The sequence below is a fragment of the Carya illinoinensis genome, chromosome 15 (assembly GCF_018687715.1).
Source record: "Carya illinoinensis cultivar Pawnee chromosome 15, C.illinoinensisPawnee_v1, whole genome shotgun sequence".
In the NCBI taxonomy this organism is placed as follows: Eukaryota; Viridiplantae; Streptophyta; class Magnoliopsida; order Fagales; family Juglandaceae; genus Carya; species Carya illinoinensis.
The window spans coordinates 28,905,066-28,921,760 of NC_056766.1; the positions used below are offsets into that span (position 1 = coordinate 28,905,066).

Here is a 16,695-nt window from a genome sequence, read left to right on the forward strand (position 1 = left end):
GGGGAATTTAGGTGGGAACAAAAGTGATGCAAGGTTGGAAAATTAGTCATTTTAAGCAAATTGACCATCTTTTGACATTTAAACAATTATTAGGCAGTATTCTTAAGAATTTTCCTCATATTTTTGACAAAATTACCAAGACTGTCAAGCATGATTCTAAAGTCATTTATAAATATATGTACGCAATAGTCAACACCACTCTTATAAATTAAATATACAATTTTCATTTATAATCATATTTGTCTTTAAAATATATCGGGATTAGACTTTTCAACATGTGCTGAAATATAAAGTTTATTAAATCTTTATTTGCATATTCTTATAATATCTTAGTTTCTCAACATGCCTGAAACATTAACAATGCTCCAAATTTATTGTTATGTTCTCTGCTCTTGTCCAGCATCCTTAAGTAACCCATTCATATAAAACTTTTCATCCAAAATATACATTAATCCTGAAATATACTATACAGGTGGGTTAATTTCAAGATCATGTGCCAAAATTTAAATTCAACCCACTCCATGCATGCCTGGAGTCTTCTCAATTATTATCTCATCCATGATTTGTGTGCGCATTAGTTTAAACATTTGTTTCAAACATAAGAATTTCTTTATATTGGTTTCATTTCATCAATCTTTTAAAAACATTGATATGCTCCATTCTCAATGGTTGTGGTGGATCCATCCTCATCAATAACGTCCTCCAACCAACAACGTTCTTGTTCCGATCATTGTTTTGTGATGGATTCCACGCACTTTGCACACATTTAAAAAGAGTATGGGCATGTCATTTGTGGTCCTTCACAATAGCCTAAGAGTCTTTTTACTACTACCTTATTGAATGCCAAACAAAATCTGCCTAATCCAACAAAGTTAGTGCATTAGCTAATGTTCGAATATATGTTAGGTTTCTAGGACATGCATGACCAGAAACATGTTAAGGTTTGCTTAACCAAACTGTTAAGACACAATAGGGATCATAACCCATCATAATGCAAACTATTTCTTCATATTTAGATCAGATTATGCATACTCCCATAATTTACAGTATTGTTATTGGCCATAGAAATGCATAATAAAGCAGTTTCTTATAAGTAATCTCTACCTGCTAGTGTTCTCATTGTTATAAAAGACTTGCTCTATATCTAGAGTGCTAGCTTTGCATTTATTTTATTAGTTTGTCTAGTCAAGTAACATTAATCATTTCTTGCCAAATGATCATGATGTTTATTATCACGACCAAACCTAAGATGAGGCACAACTTTCTGCCATATACCAACAATCAGTTCTTATCATGCAACTCACTCATAGAGGTCACTAGCTCTATTAGGCTCTTTGATTCAAATAATAATCATCCAAAATCAAATTTTTACTACTAGGAATATGCACGTATGAGATGCATACAATTAATATGTGCACCTATGCAATTGTCTTCAACTTAATCCATCCACTTACATGTCAACCACCTTACACGAGTCCGTCCACTAAAGTCACATGCTATCTATGAAGAATCATATACACAAATTAAGTTCGCAGATCCTCTAAGAAATAAATTGAGTGTAACATCAATTCATGAAATATATATCTTGTATTGTTTGTGGTACATAGGTAATATTTACAAACTAATCATCTATACCCTAAATTTGTGCCTCATGACAAATCACATTAATGAGGAATTGATAGGACCATACTTAATGGATATTGAATACCTAAATCATAATCCGTCTCCTCTAACATATGATGGCCATGATCGGAACTGTTGTTATCCAAACCATTTAAGTTATCCATCCCCAATTCATCATCACTGGTGACATCATCAATAAAGTTATCATCGTGCAATTGTTGAGACGTTGCTTTACCACCATGACTTGCCTTGGGTATAAAATTCGTTAGAAAAAGCATTAAATGTTGTAGTGACTGCAAGTATATCGGAAGTGAATTAGAGTTGATATATATGTAAGTGGCCCTCACCTCGGCGGATTTATGAATGTAATAGTAGGAAATCCTAGTACTTTCAGGTTTGCCAACTACTTGGACATGTTGTATTATTACATTAGGTAATAATTTCATGGTTTTCAAGCATTCTTATGGTGAAAAAGCAAATAAAGTGCTGCATGTGGTGGATAATTAAGCTTAAACTTCAACAAAATCATTACTCTTGACTCTGTTTTTCTACAATTACTTCTTATGGCTTGACTAAATGTTGAATTTCAAACAATGCTTTAGCTAGTAGGCCATATATTTAAACCTTGCTACTACAAGAAAACTGAGTATTTATGACTAATTTTTTTACAACGAAAATGATCATTTACGACGAAAACAGACTCATTTTAACATAAAATAAATATTTCACTAGAAATAACTGGTTACAAATAAGCAGTTTTCTTATAATATGCATGAAGAAAGAACGATAACACGTGCTTCATCCTAATGCATGCACATCACATCCTCCTACTTTACATTCTCAGCTATATAGTTTTCTCATTGTCACATGAACTGCATGCTCTATGGGTTGCTGATCACATTCAAATTTTTTATTACTATTCAATATTTTATTATTATTTACAAAATATCTAAGATCATCTCACTACTTAAATACAAATTTAGTCCCATTTATGCTTTTTCATTCTCTTGTGATCTAATAGCTTTTCTCCATTTTCCTTTGACTTCCCTAAAATACTTCTATTGTTATCATTTGTTGTCCTTTTTCCACACTCACAACTTAAAAGGAAACAACGAATGCACTAAGTTTTTGGTTATTTGCAATTTGCGAGCTTTGATTACGATAGACATGCATGCACACCATATTTCTCTAAGTTATAAATTAGCTCAAACAAATAATTATTATAATATTAGTTGAGAAAGATGAATTATTGGATTCAGTACGTACCATTGATGATAACGGCGGTCTCTTTTCCAAGCATTTCATTTTACAAAGCCATCACTCCAAGACTACATAATATCATCTATATTAGAATATTGAGTTGCTTGAATTGTAAGCTTAAACTAGTTGGAAAAACTAGTTTTTTTTTTTTTTTTCTTTTTCTTTTTCTTTTTCTTGTAAATTTATCACCCAAATAGTTGGAATATTATTGCAAGCTCGAATTTTATGACTTCTTTGTAGATTATGTATAGATCACCCAAATAGTTGGAATAGATCATATATAGAGGAAGAAATTTAATTGAGGCTAAGGATAAGTGGATGCCAAAGGAGAATGACAACAACACAAATGACAAGATTACAATTTTTTTAAAACAAAATTAGCAACATTGATCATATGATCTTTAAATAATGCAAGAAGTAAGTAGTAAAGGTTTTAAATCCTTAAAAATCAAAGACATTTATCAATTTTTCAATAATTTAAAAACCCGAAATAAGAATCGAAAGGTAAAAAATAAGAGATTCTTTTTCGTCATGTAATAAAATTGTAAGTGTGATCTTTTTAAGGAAATAAATTAGTCTTTTAACTATAAATTTGAAGATTTTTCCTTTTATTCTTTCAAATTTAATCAAATTACATTAAGTCTCTTCGATATATCATTAGAAATGCTTGTGTGCCATGCCATCCAACTTAAAAATAGTGTACAATTCAAAACATTATTTATACCCTGTTTGGTTACATGGATAAGATGAGATGTTTTGAATAGTAATGAATAAAATATTGTTATAATATAATTTTTTACTATTAATTTTGTATTAAAATTTGAAAAAATTAAATTATTTATTATATTTTATATCAGAATTTGAAAAAATTGTAATGATGAGTTGAGATGAGATTAAATGAGATTTTTAATTTTAGTTAACCAAGCGAGACAAATCTAACAAAAACTCTACACCATAAAAGTAAAAAGTAAAAAGTATAAATAAAAATTTGAAAACATATAAACAATAATATATAAATATTTAAAAAATACTTAAAAGAAAAATCTTAAGGAGGACGTAAATCTCATCTCATAAACGGGCTCGGCCTTGTTTTTGCTCAGATTGAGTACTGGGCTGGACCTTTTCTATATCAGCCCATACAACAACCGTAAACAAGTCTTTAACATAAAAGCTCTGTTTGATTTTCCCGTGTTATTATAAGTTCCAAGGTAAGTGGAGTGTGTGTTTTAAGGAACCGTTCGCCACTTGTTCGACAATTGGTCCCTGAGAAATTGGGGTGCATTGTAAAAACAAGAACTCACTGTTTTATGCCACTGCTCCTTCCAAATGAGAGGAAGCATCGGAAGAACGCTCTCTCGGCCCAACCCCATTGGCTTTTCCAATGCCACCAGACAGTCTCTAATCCCCTTCTCCACTTCCTCCTCCTCTCCCACCGGTGGCGGGGGTGGTCGTGGCCGGGGACGCGGCTCTGGTTCCCCTAAGTTTGACTTCGCCTCCCCTGGTAAGGCCGAACCTGACGAGCCTGAGTCCAAGATCGACTCGCCCCCTCCCGGAATTGGACTCGGGCACGGACACGGCCGTGGCAGACCCGTCCCTTCCTCCCCGACGCTCCCCAACTTCTCTTCATTCATTTCCTCCATCAAATCCCCACCGGCTGGCCGCGGCCAGTCAGTTCCACCACCGCCAGATTCAGCGCCCAAGCAACCTATTTTCTTCAAGAAAGAAGACGGGCCCGCAAACTTGTTGGACGCGGCTAAGAGTTTCACTGACCGGAATCTCCCTCCGAGCATACTCCCTGTATCGACTGGCAGCGGCCGCGGGAAACCCCTGAAGCAACCGAGCCCAGAGGCTCAATTTGTTGAAGAGAACCGGCATACCCGAGCCCGGAAAAGCCCTGCCCAAGCCCAAGATGAACGCGGAAGAGTGCCGAGGATGACCCGAGAAGAAGCTGTGCAAAACGCGGTGAAGATTCTATCACGTGGTGGTGGAGACGGCGACGGAGACATGGAAGAGAGCATTGGTGGTGTTAGAGGCGGAGGCAGAGGAGGCAGAGGAGGATACAGAGGGAGAGGTGCGCCTGGGCGGGGCAGAGGAAGAGGACTTTACAGAGGGAGGGGGAGAGGCAGGGTTGGGGACTCGAAGGAGGATGCGTATGGAGCGGGGCTCTATCTAGGTGACAATGCCGATGGGGAAAAGCTGGCCAAGAGGCTTGGCGTTGAGACCATGAATCAGTTGGTTGAAGGGTTTGAGGAGATGACTGGAGCAGTGCTGCCTTCGCCTTTGGAGGACGCGCTTGTGGACGCCATGGATGTTAATTATGCGGTTAGTGATCATGTCATTTGTGTTTTGAACAATCTCTGATAAAAATTCTAGTTAAATGAGTTAAGTACTGCACCTTTTCATATGATCAGCATATGTCTCTATGAGAATTCTTTTTGCCTACAAGTTCTAGTTTTAGCGAATGGGGTCTTTTGTTTTGGATAAATTGGATGAGCAAGTGATTATTGCTTATGGATTACAGATTGAGTGCGAGCCAGAGTATTTGATGGGCGAGTTTGATCAAAACCCAGATATTGATGAGAAACCACCAATTCCACTCCGTGATGCACTTGAGAAGATGAAGCCGTTCTTGATGGCATATGAGGGCATTCAGAGTCAAGAAGATTGGGAGGTAAGATTTTATGGGTCATATGTTATTCAACATTGCTGCTAATTTTCTAGCTCCTTTGCAATCTTGTTCAATTGAATTTTGATGCTTAAGGAATTAAAATATGGTGTGATCATTGAACTTATTCATTTGGTAATGTTGTTGCTTTGTGCCCATCACGAACATAATTTTTCTTAAATGTCCACAAGCCATCTAGCTGGCTTCCATGTATTCTTCTGTTTGGTCGATAACTACTGGACTCTATATAAATTCTTTTTAAAAATGTTCACGAGCCATCCACCTGTTCTTTTGTTGGACACAAGGGACTGGCACTAATCCCTTGTCGGTGTTGTTCCCTATATGATAGAGTGCATAATGAAGTCGGGTTATTAGAGAAGGGCAGACTTGTCACCTATCTAAAAGAGAAAAAAGGGGGGGGGGGGGGGGGGGGGGGGGGTATCAGGCTGTTTTTCTATGATTTGGGGGTTTTCCATTTAGTGCTTGATTTTTCAGGCTTTTTATTTGTTGAATCTGGTCCCCAAGAGGATTATGTAACCTTGGATGTTTTAAAATTTATCCTCTTTAAATGATGTCCCTGATCATATGGCGATTTCTTTTTGTACATGGCCCTTGACGGTTGTCTCTATCCTTTTATAGGTGACTCAGTTACCTTATTCTTTGAACTCATTGGTAGGTAGGTGATTACCTACAAGATCTTTATTGTCCTCAGCTATCATATAGGAAACAAGGGATGATAATGAAGTCCAAACTTTGCAAAAGTAAGAACTTGGGTCCTAATTTGATAATGGGTTTAAACTCAGCTCGTCCAAGAAAATTTTCCTTTTGTTTGTATTTGTTTCTACTTAAAAATATTATTTGATGAGAGTGTTTCATGAATGGTTGGTAGACATGGGTAGACTAGTTGAAACTGATAGAGTGGTGGGGGGGAAGGTATCGGGCTGTTTTTCAATGATTTGGAGGTTTTTCCTTTGAGTAATTAATATAAAGTTTCAATACTTCAAAAAAACATGAATATAAAGTTTCAGGCTATTTGTTACAGCCGATATTGTGACATTCTGTGTCAAGTTTGAGGCTTTTTGTTTGTTGTATTTGGTACCCAAGAGAATCAATCATTCATGTAACCTAGGACACTTAAAAATCTATCTTCTTTGGATGATGCCCCTAATTTTATGGCAATATCTTTTGGTACTTGGCCTCTGACAGTGTTTGTATTGTTTTATAGATGACTGAGTGACCTTATTTTTTGTGCTAATTGTTATGTGATTGCCTAGAAGATGGATATTATCTCTGCTCTCATATAGGACTCAAGCGATGCTATCAAAGTAGCATTTTCAGCCCGCATTTCTTAAAGCTTGCTGAATTCTACTACATTCATTCTTTGAAAAATTATACTTAAATCCTAGGGGAGTTCAAGCTGTAGCAAGACCAAAGGGAGGGTGGCAGCAGTAAATTATGAAGCCTAAGATCATAAGTTGGCTTGTCTTAGGGTTGAATGATGCTAACAATCGCCTTCGGATAAAATATCTGATTCGCTTTTGGAAGGCTAAAATTGTTTGCTTGCAGGAAACTAAAATGAAGTTTATTTCGAGAAGGACCATTTGTAGTGTGTGGGGATGTGAACTTGTAGATGGGACATATCTAGCCTCTAAGGTGGCTTCGCGTGGAATTGCAGGCATGTGAGATAGAAGAGTGGTGGAAAACATTGATGAGTGCATTGGGGATTTCAATGTGGCTTCTTCTTTTCAATCTGTGTAAGATGGCTTCATGTGGAATTTTGCTGCTGTTTACGGACCAAATCTGAATAGGGAAAGATGCCTCTCATAACGGGGTATCACACATTGTGCTCATCCCCAAGAAATCTGGGGCTTTGGGTACTAAGGAGTATTGCTTTATCAATCTTGTAAATGGGGTGTAGTTCTTGCTAGCCGACTAAGTGAGGTATTGGGGATGATTGTGTCGAAGCGTCAAATGCTTTTGTCTGAGGCCAGGAATCCTAGATTTGGTACTCATTGCAAATGAATGCTTGGATAGTTGATTAAGATATAGTGAAATGAGTAATTTATGCAAATTGGATTTGGAAAGGTGACCATGTCAATTGGGGACTCCTACATTACTTATTAGGTAGATGTGGATTTGGGGCAAGGTGGAGTTCTTGGCTTATGCATTGCCTATCCACGGTTTGATTGCCAATTTTGGTGAGTGGCCCTCTAGTTGGCTATTTGACAATTCCAGAAGCCCGAGACAATGTGATCCTTTTGTCTCCTTTATTATTTTTCATCGTAATGGAAGACTTCAATAGAATGTTTGTTGGTTAATTGGAGGTGGTTTTTTTTTTTTTTGGGGAGGGGAAGAGGGGGGGAGACACTAAGTAGGACATTCCCTGTATCTCACTTATTGTTTGCAAATGATATATTGATATTTTGCGAGTTAAATCAAATCCAGTCCTTAAGGGCACTCCTATGTTTTGAATTCGTTTGTTATCTAAAAGTCAACTTCTCTTAGTCAGAAATAGTCTCGGTGGGAAATGTTAGCCACAAGCAGTGTTTGGCTAGAACTTTGGGATGCGAGGTAGGTTCTTTGCCTATGAAGTACCTTGGCCTTCACTTGGGTGCCCCTTTGAAGGGCCAAGTCAATTTGGGATGATATAATTGACAAAATTGTGGCAGGATTATAGTTATCAAAAGTTGGTCAAACCAGCTTAATCAAGAGTACTCTCGCAAACTTGCCCACATACTTTTCATCTTTGGTCCCTCTTCCGGGTGGTGTTGTGAGTTGTATTGAGAAGCTTCAGTGTGATATCATTTGGAGTAGACTGGGTGAAAGTTCAAACTTCACCTGGTCAGTTAGGGGAATGTATGTTCTCTCTGATTTCATGTGGTTGTTATTGCAATTTGAAGCCTGAGAATGTTCAATTGGGCCCTACTTGGGAGCTGTTTATAGTGTTATGACCATTAGAGGGAGGCCTTGTGGAAGATGATAATTGACTCCAAATACGGTTGTGCTTGGGGGGTGTTTGATGAAGGTTGAAGGTGCTTATGAACTTGGCCTGTAGAAAAACATTTGGAGGGGATGGGTGATCTTTTCATGATACACTAGATTTAATTGACCTCCAAGAAGCGAGATGAGAGGATTTAAGAAGTGTAGGCTGTTGGTTTTTGAAGAACCTTAATATTTAGCTCCATATCCTACATTGGTCTTTAAACTTGTAGCCTATATATTTTTTTTACGCATGTTAGACTTGCAATTTACAATATTTTGCCAAGTTGATAGTCTTTGGGCCTGTAGATATTGGTTGTAGTTGGTTGGGTTAAGATGTATGATATTATAATATGAATTTGACCATGAGAAAAGGTTGGACTAAATTTTGAAAATGGCTTTCTTTCTTTACTCTCTTTTTCCACCCATCTTTCCCTCCTCAAAACACCGAAAGGAAAGGAAGTTTACAGATATGTTATAGAGTTCTAATTTGTAATGAATGAAGTTGAGGTACTTGAATTTGTACTAGAGCACTACCCTGGATGAACATCTATCAATATCTATGCGGCTTTTTAAACTACCTAAAATTTTAGTTGAGAGGTGAATGGGAACACCTAATAGCTATGGTTAATTTGTGTCCAGTAGATTTGTCAGTGACCTTAGATATTGAAGGTCACGACTTTAGCATTCAAGTTCAGAAGGGCAGATTCTTTGCTGATTTATTTATTTATTTATGATAAGTAAGAAAAGGATTATTTGCTGATTTATTATATAATCGAAGCAGGAAGGCGGATTCATTTTAGAGTTGTGGAATGTGGTGCGAGTGCATCTCATGTGGACCTCCCAAACTGGCTGAGGCATGAATGAAAGAAGGCTCTCTCCCTCTTTCTCTCTAACGGAGCAAAACCGAAGCGCATGCCTTCCAGCCAAGAACTTCATTGGGGGCAGAGGGAGGAGCTTCCTCCCTCTCCTCCTCACCGACCTCAATTTCCTGCAAACCTTTGTCCTTCCTCTGGACTTTTTGTTTGGTTGCATATTTAGTAGGGATGTAAGAAAAAACCGGTAAATTGACTGAACCAAACTGGTTGGTTTCGGTTCCTTGGCCCGAAAATTTTTAAAAACCAGTTCGGTCCCAATTCTCTTGATTTCGGAACCAAATTGAACCGAATGTACCGAAATATATATTTTTTAAAGTTTTATATTATATATATTATATGCAATATATATTATACATATTATAATATTAGTATAACATGAAATTTTAATTTTATTATGTATGTTTCCTTTATATAAAATTACTCTTAAACATAAATGTTAATTTTAAGTTATTATTTATCCTTACATATTAAGTCACATACTTACATATATATGGTATATGGTATAAATATATATATATATATTTATAAGTAAATTTTTATACATTTTGAAGTGACTTACATATTAAGTTACATACTAACTTACACACTTACATTTTCTAATAATTTACTTGACAAGTAACATATATGTGTGTGTGTGTGTGTGTGTATTGTAGTGACTTAGTACATAAGGGATAATATTTATCAAACCTATCATATGTAGTAAATAACAGATATTAGTATATTATATAGTACTTGTTAATTAGATGATGTGCAATATATTTTGAGTTTAAAATAATGTTTTGGGCTCTAAAACTCATATTTGGGCTAAAAGAATTATTCATTTGGGTTAGAAAACCCAACCAGCCCAACAAAATAGCCTAAACCTGAATCACCTCGTAAAACCGAACCAGACTGAAGCACTGAAAATTCTGGTACCCTAGGTTAACTGGTTGGTTTCGGTTCACAGAATCTCAAAACCAACTTAAGCTAGATCCATATGAGGTGTGTGATGCATAGCTAAAAAAACACCAGTCACTATCTGAATGACTAAACAAATACCAGCTAACGGACTGAACCCCCACCAATAACTAAGATTGCCTAGGGTTTGATTATCTATCAAATGTTGGTTAAGTGCGGAGGATATAGGTTGTTTAAGAAGAGAGAATCATTGGTTTCTTATAGTCATTTCTCTTTCCTATCGTGAGAACTCTTGTTCCCCCACCTTTTTAGCATTCAGGGGCCTACTTAAAAAAAAATATATATATAATTAATATATATTATGTACCCTTTCTTCCAACTCTGAAAGATGGAGGGGGTATACAGCGAAAGAAGCGTTAGTCGTCCCCCACTCCCGTCCCGAGGCGCTAAGGGGCTCTTGTTTTTTGAACAGATGACAGTGTTTTGCTGACTCCACAAATCAAGCTTTTGTTGCAACATGCTATGTTTTCTCCCCCATTGCTAGTAGGTTGATGGGTTGCACGCCCGACACACATGTTTTGGCCTTTTGTGTCCATAACTCAAAATAGGTGACCTAACAGCCACTGCCTGACTAAATGTACCTATAGTCACTAGATTCATATTGGTAACTGAGGAGTAAGCAATGATCTTCTTAAGATCGATCTGTCTTGAAGTGGTCAAGGAAGTATATATTATAGCAATCGTGCTTAGGGTATAAATGAAAGGAGTGGAACAAAGTGTCACTTCGGGAAAGATGGGTATTGAAAATCTTAAAAACCCATGGGTTCCCAATTTTGAAGGAATTCCTGCCAAGATGATGGATCCTACCATAGGTGTCTCTACATGAGTTTCGGGTAACCAAATGTGAACTCGTACCATAGGCACTTAAACGGCGAAATAGCTGAAAGAAGAAATCCATAGAAAGATTTGGTGCCGCTCACTAAATTCTGTAGTTAATAAAATTTGTAAATCGGTGGTTCTTGTTTGGACAAGAATCAACAGAATAGCTAATAGCATAAAAACAAATCCAAGTATAAAGGAAAAACTGATATGGTTTTTGCCTTGATCTTTCTTTGTCTCGAACCCCATACCCCTATAATAATGGTAGAGTAAGGGGTGGCCCCAAAGTGGAATTGACTGGTCGTGGTTGGTTGAAGCTCTAGTAGGTAGCCACTCCCTTCTTAGGGAACCGTATGGTATGAGTGCATTTGGGAACACTAGTATTCTCAGATATTTCCTTCTCAAACATCACTTATACACAAAATATTTTTCAATTTCAAATATTCAACTTCTTCATTTAATCATTACCTAATCATTAAAATTTTCCAAACTCCCAAACAAAACAAAAAAAAAAAAAAACAATACAATTTTTCAAATTTCAAAACAAAACTAATATTAAAAAATTATATTCAAACAATTTTTAACTTTATAATATTTTTATTCAACCTTTTCTCTATCATTTTCCAAATACCAATAAAATATCTTTACTCAAACCTTTTCATTACTATTCACAGATATTCTAAGTATCCAAACAAGCCCTTAGACCGATTTGGTTCACCAGTACGTCCAAAATCGGACCGAATCTATTACACCCCAAATATTTGGGCGTTTTTCTTTTTTTTTTTAAACTTTTGTAGGAAGATGCTTGTAGTCTCCATCTGTTGCCTTCTGACCCCCACCAGCCACCACACGCCTACTTTATCCATTCCTCTTGCCGTATGAATCTCAATGACCCTTGTTGCATCCTCAAATGATGAACGTGTGATCCACAAATGTGGATCTCAAAGGCGGTGTTTGTGGATCCGCTCCATCATTTCCTCCTGTCAAAATCCACAAGCCACCACCCCTTTTCGGCTCGAGCACCTGTCGCATGCTTGCCCAACTGTTTTGTCTCTTCGTTGCCTTGCCAACCAACGACCCCCTACCCACCCACACGTACCGTCGCCTGAAACTCTCTAGAATAACCGCTTGCAGCCACCTGTTCTTCCAAACACAAAGTCTCACTTGGGCATTTGATTTTTGTTTTAGGGAAATTTGGTTAGTATCCCTGGTGCTTTGCCCTGTTTCAGATTTGCCCCATGTGCAAAATTTTGAAGACAACACCTTATGCTATGACAAACTTGAAATATGGTCCCTTCCGTCTCAAATTCCACTGACTTCATGGAAAGTTCTAATTTTTTTTAAATATACCCATATTTTTATAATTTTTAATTTTAATAGATAGGGAAGCCATCCCCGCCAGCCACCATAGGGGCACGAATCTGACCTCCTCATGCTGGCCCAAGCCTCGATGCCACCATGGGGGGCTAGATTCAGCCACCCAGTGGTGGCCCAGATCTTGACCATCCAGTGGGTGGAGGGTGGCCAAACCACATGGCTTGGCAGGGCAGGGGAGATCCCCTCCCCACCTGCCTTTTTTTTAAAAAAAAATTATTATATTTAAATTAAAACTGTTTTTTAAAAAATTTACCCTTTGTTTAAAAAAAGAGGTTTCCATGTCGAAGTCTTGCATGCTTCCATGTGTATTCCGTTAATATTGATGGAAAAAATTTGTAGCATGGGGACCAAATTTCTAGTCTATCGTAGCACATGGGGTAATTCGTCAAACAAATTCCATGAATCTCAAAAGTGGCAAAGCAGAAGTGGTCAATGGTGAATTTCCCTTTATTTTGTCGCTTTGTTTGGAAGCTTGATCTACCATCACTTGTAAATAAATAAAAAAAGGCTCGATATACCAAGATCATCAAAGTGTCTAGCTTCTCCATCACTTTGCGAGAACATGTTTTTTCTTTTGGTGGGAAGTGGCTTTTGTCCACCCACCCTATCCGGGACTACACAGATGTGGGATTGGCGATCTTCAACTATTGTCTCGATCTAGTCAAAGTCAGTGCTCACCCTCCTATTGCGAGAAGCACCTGCAATAGATTATTTAAAGCAATCCAACCAATGGATTGCTACAACAATTGCCATAACGGTGACCAACTATGGGACCGAATCAATCATTTGATACCATTTCCTGATTTTTTTTTTTACTTCTTGCACTGTATCTAGTGTTTTGTTGGAATCGTCGGGGAAGTTCAGCCATCCTAATGTACTTCCCTTTTTGTTAATAATGAAATTATTTTGCTCCAAAATTAAAAGAAGGGGCTGACTTCCCGTTGATAGACTTGTGTCATTGAGATCATGGTTTGTTTGGATGTGAGGATGGCAATTATTGTTTGTCTTTTGTTGGATTTTCTACACTTGTATTTTAAGTTCAGGGAATACATTAGCATGCAGCCTGTGAAGTTATGTTGTTTTTTTCTGTTTATTTTTCCAGTATAGTTTATTTACTCATCCAAATATCGATAGGGAAGTTATAATGCTTGGTATGGCATTATCTTCAGATTACAAAATGTCATCATCAGACATTTAACATTATTGCTTATATGCTATTTGATTTAAGGGAATTATTTAATGCGCTTTGAAATTTTCATACTTTGGTGGGAATTATAGTACAACACCTGTGAACTGTGCAATTAGTTCCTTTTTATATATATTAAAAAATGTATCCAGCTCTTTTCTTTCTTTATCTTTTTGACCTTTCTCATTTTATTAGGAAATCATGAAAGAGACAATGGAGAGAGTTCCATTGTTGAAAGAGATTGTCGATTACTATAGTGGACCGGATAGGGTAACTGCAAAGCAACAACAAGAAGAGTTAGAAAGGGTTGCAAAATCTGTTCCTATCAGTGCACCCGATTCTGTAAAGCGGTTTGCTGACCGTGCAGTTATTTCTCTTCAGGTTAGCATTTGGCCTTGGCATCCTGAAGCTCTTGTTATTTCCACAATGTGCATGAGTTTCTCTTTGTAGGGTACTTGCACCTCTCTCTCTCTCTCTCTCTCTCTATATATATATATATATATATATCCAAGGTCTGTTTTATCTGTCTATTTGAGTCAAGTTTCTACAAGCAACACATTTATGTGTTATGTTTAATTGTCCCACTGTCTGTTGAAGGGGCTATAGTCGGCATCACTTCGGCATCTTTTTACTAACTAGCGTAGTGTATTCCTGCATGGGCAAAACAGTCTAGAGACCTGTGAAAAGGCACATTTTTGGCCCCGTGTCTGCCTTATAGAGTCTTGGGACAATGAACACCATTTTTTTGCACCTGGACCATTTTTACTTATTCATTCACCACAATTGATCTCATCTGTTCATTTGTTAAGTGAAAGATCTAGTGATTGCTTTTCACTTGACATAAAGCAAACTCTTCACTTCCATACTCACACAAAGTATTTACTCCCCAAACTACTGGAAAGTCTCCGGATTCAGACATTGTAAATGGTGAACTTGGACAATCTTTCTCTTTGACAAGCGTCTAACAGTGTTTTAACTACGATGTCATTTATAATAATATAAGGAAAAGGTGTGACAGATCATTCTGTTATGATTGCAAATATGCAGAGACTTATTTTATCCTGCTGCAAGATATAGAGAACATTTTCTTTTGTTTGGCATGACTCCTCTAATACATCGTATCTGCTAATACTTGTTGCTGGTCCAAATGTCTTGCATCTTAAGTAGGCCGTCAGGGGATGGTTCTAAATCATGATTTGGGTTGGTGGTTACGGACCACTATTTAAAATTGTTATTCCATTGTAAACGTACATGATAAGATCATAAATGTTGAAAATATCATGAATTTTTAGTGATGCAATTATGTGTGGTTGGAAGTTATCGGTGTCTAAGGCCAGATCCTGATCCTTAATTCTGCCTTCACCTGTGTTAGATTCTCCTTGAAATTTGTTCATAATGTGTCTTTCAGGTTATTGGCAATGATTATTAGTCAGAAAAAGTAAAATTTTATTAATTAGGAGCAACAATTTTTTGATAGGTCTTCTCTCATCTTCTTATTACCCTTGTGCCTACAGAGGGAAAAGGGAAAAAGATATTAACTGAAAGTCAGTTCTTAAAATATTAGCATGTCAGGCCCAAATTGATGCTTCTTTTATTAATTGCGGCTTGTGTGTCCAATCTATGTTCTATGTTTGCTTGAGTATCAAAAACATGATCAGGACCATACTTTTTGACATCCGTTTAGTTGCTGAATTGTTCTGATAATGTCAATCAGCAACTTTTTTATCTATTTTTTTATTGGATAAATAAATTTTGTTAATGGTACAGAATGCCTGCCTTGATCTGGTATGGTCACTGACAATGCCGGAACAAGGCAAGAATTTAACCGACTTCAAATTACTGCATGTAGCTTGGCAAAGCATTTCATCTTTTATTGCATATATTGTTAATCTAAGAACATTGTAGTTAATCTATTTTAGACTTTTGTTGGATGGCCATTGTGTTGTTGGAAAATGAAATGCATGCAAATGATAGGTTTTCAATAATAATTTGCAGAAACTGTGATTTTGACGTACTTGCACATGAAATTTTTGTATAACTGCAAGTGTAGGCTTTTATGGTCATAATTTTTTCCTTTTGCTTTCCAATTTCAAACAAGCTAATAGGGAAAAGGCAATCCTGAGCTTACTACATAGAGATGTCTATTTGAACTAGATTTATTTGGAATGTGTTGCTTGGATGTTTGACACCTCAAAAAAATTTTGCAACGCAGAGCAATCCCGGCTGGGGATTTGACAAGAAATGCCAGTTCATGGATAAGCTTGTGGGGGAGGTTTCTCATCATTACAAATAATCTATGAAAACTCATCTTGCCTTGATATTGAACTTCTAGTTGATTGGTGCCTAAGGTACGGCATTCTCAGGAATGGTAGGCGTGGTTGATGATACCTGTTATGTAGACTAGAGAAATTATTTTGATTATGCTATAGCTATAAATTTTTTGTTTTGGAGGACTTTGCGCATTAGTTCTTTTACTGTTTAACAGTTCCTTTGGCAAGGATTACGCCATTCATGAAATAATTTTGCTTGGCATTTTGGATAATGGCATCTGAATGATGTCCTTAGCGTTTTCAAATTCATACTCAAGAAATTGCTAGAACTTGTTGCACTCCATTTATTGTTGTGCCTGTTAAATTGTATCAAACCAAGGCCAGAAATGTGGAAAGCCAATTGCATGTTCTTTGCTTTCTTTCCTTTTGTTTTTTGTTTTGATTTATTTTGTTTTTATGTTTTTATTTTTTGAGAGAATGCTGAATCCTTCTCCCTGTACACACACTGGTCTACAATACATTTTTTGGGTTTAAGATGTTATTTTTTTGTTGGATCTGTGTATTTGAGATTTGATCTGTGGATTTAGTGGACGGATCTGTGAATTTGGTGAACAGATTTGTGGATTTGGATTATTTGGCAGATTTCGAACGAGTTGCAAGGCCATCCGTCCACCCGGTAAT

At 36.8% G+C, this 16,695-nt stretch overlaps 1 protein-coding gene across 1 annotated transcript; it reads left to right on the top strand.

The window, feature by feature from the left end:
• Positions 1-4,059: 4,059 nt before the first annotated feature.
• LOC122296540 (translation initiation factor IF-2) lies at positions 4,060-16,433 on the top strand. The gene is made up of 4 exons (XM_043106314.1): positions 4,060-5,205; positions 5,405-5,554; positions 13,940-14,125; positions 15,957-16,433. The coding sequence occupies exons 1-4, from the start codon at positions 4,210-4,212 to the stop codon at positions 16,035-16,037; spliced, it is 1,413 nt and encodes a 470-aa protein (XP_042962248.1). The 5' UTR covers positions 4,060-4,209; the 3' UTR covers positions 16,038-16,433.
• Positions 16,434-16,695: the final 262 nt, after the last annotated feature.

Excerpts from the sequence above, each read along its gene's own strand:
- LOC122296540 (XM_043106314.1), top strand. The coding sequence starts at position 4,210 with ATGAGAGGAAGCATCGGAAGAACGCTCTCTCGGCCCAACCCCATTGGC. Across the intron at positions 5,206-5,404 it reads CCATGGATGTTAATTATGCG|ATTGAGTGCGAGCCAGAGTA; the intron begins GTTAGTGATCAT and ends TATGGATTACAG. Across the intron at positions 5,555-13,939 it reads AGAGTCAAGAAGATTGGGAG|GAAATCATGAAAGAGACAAT; the intron begins GTAAGATTTTAT and ends TCATTTTATTAG.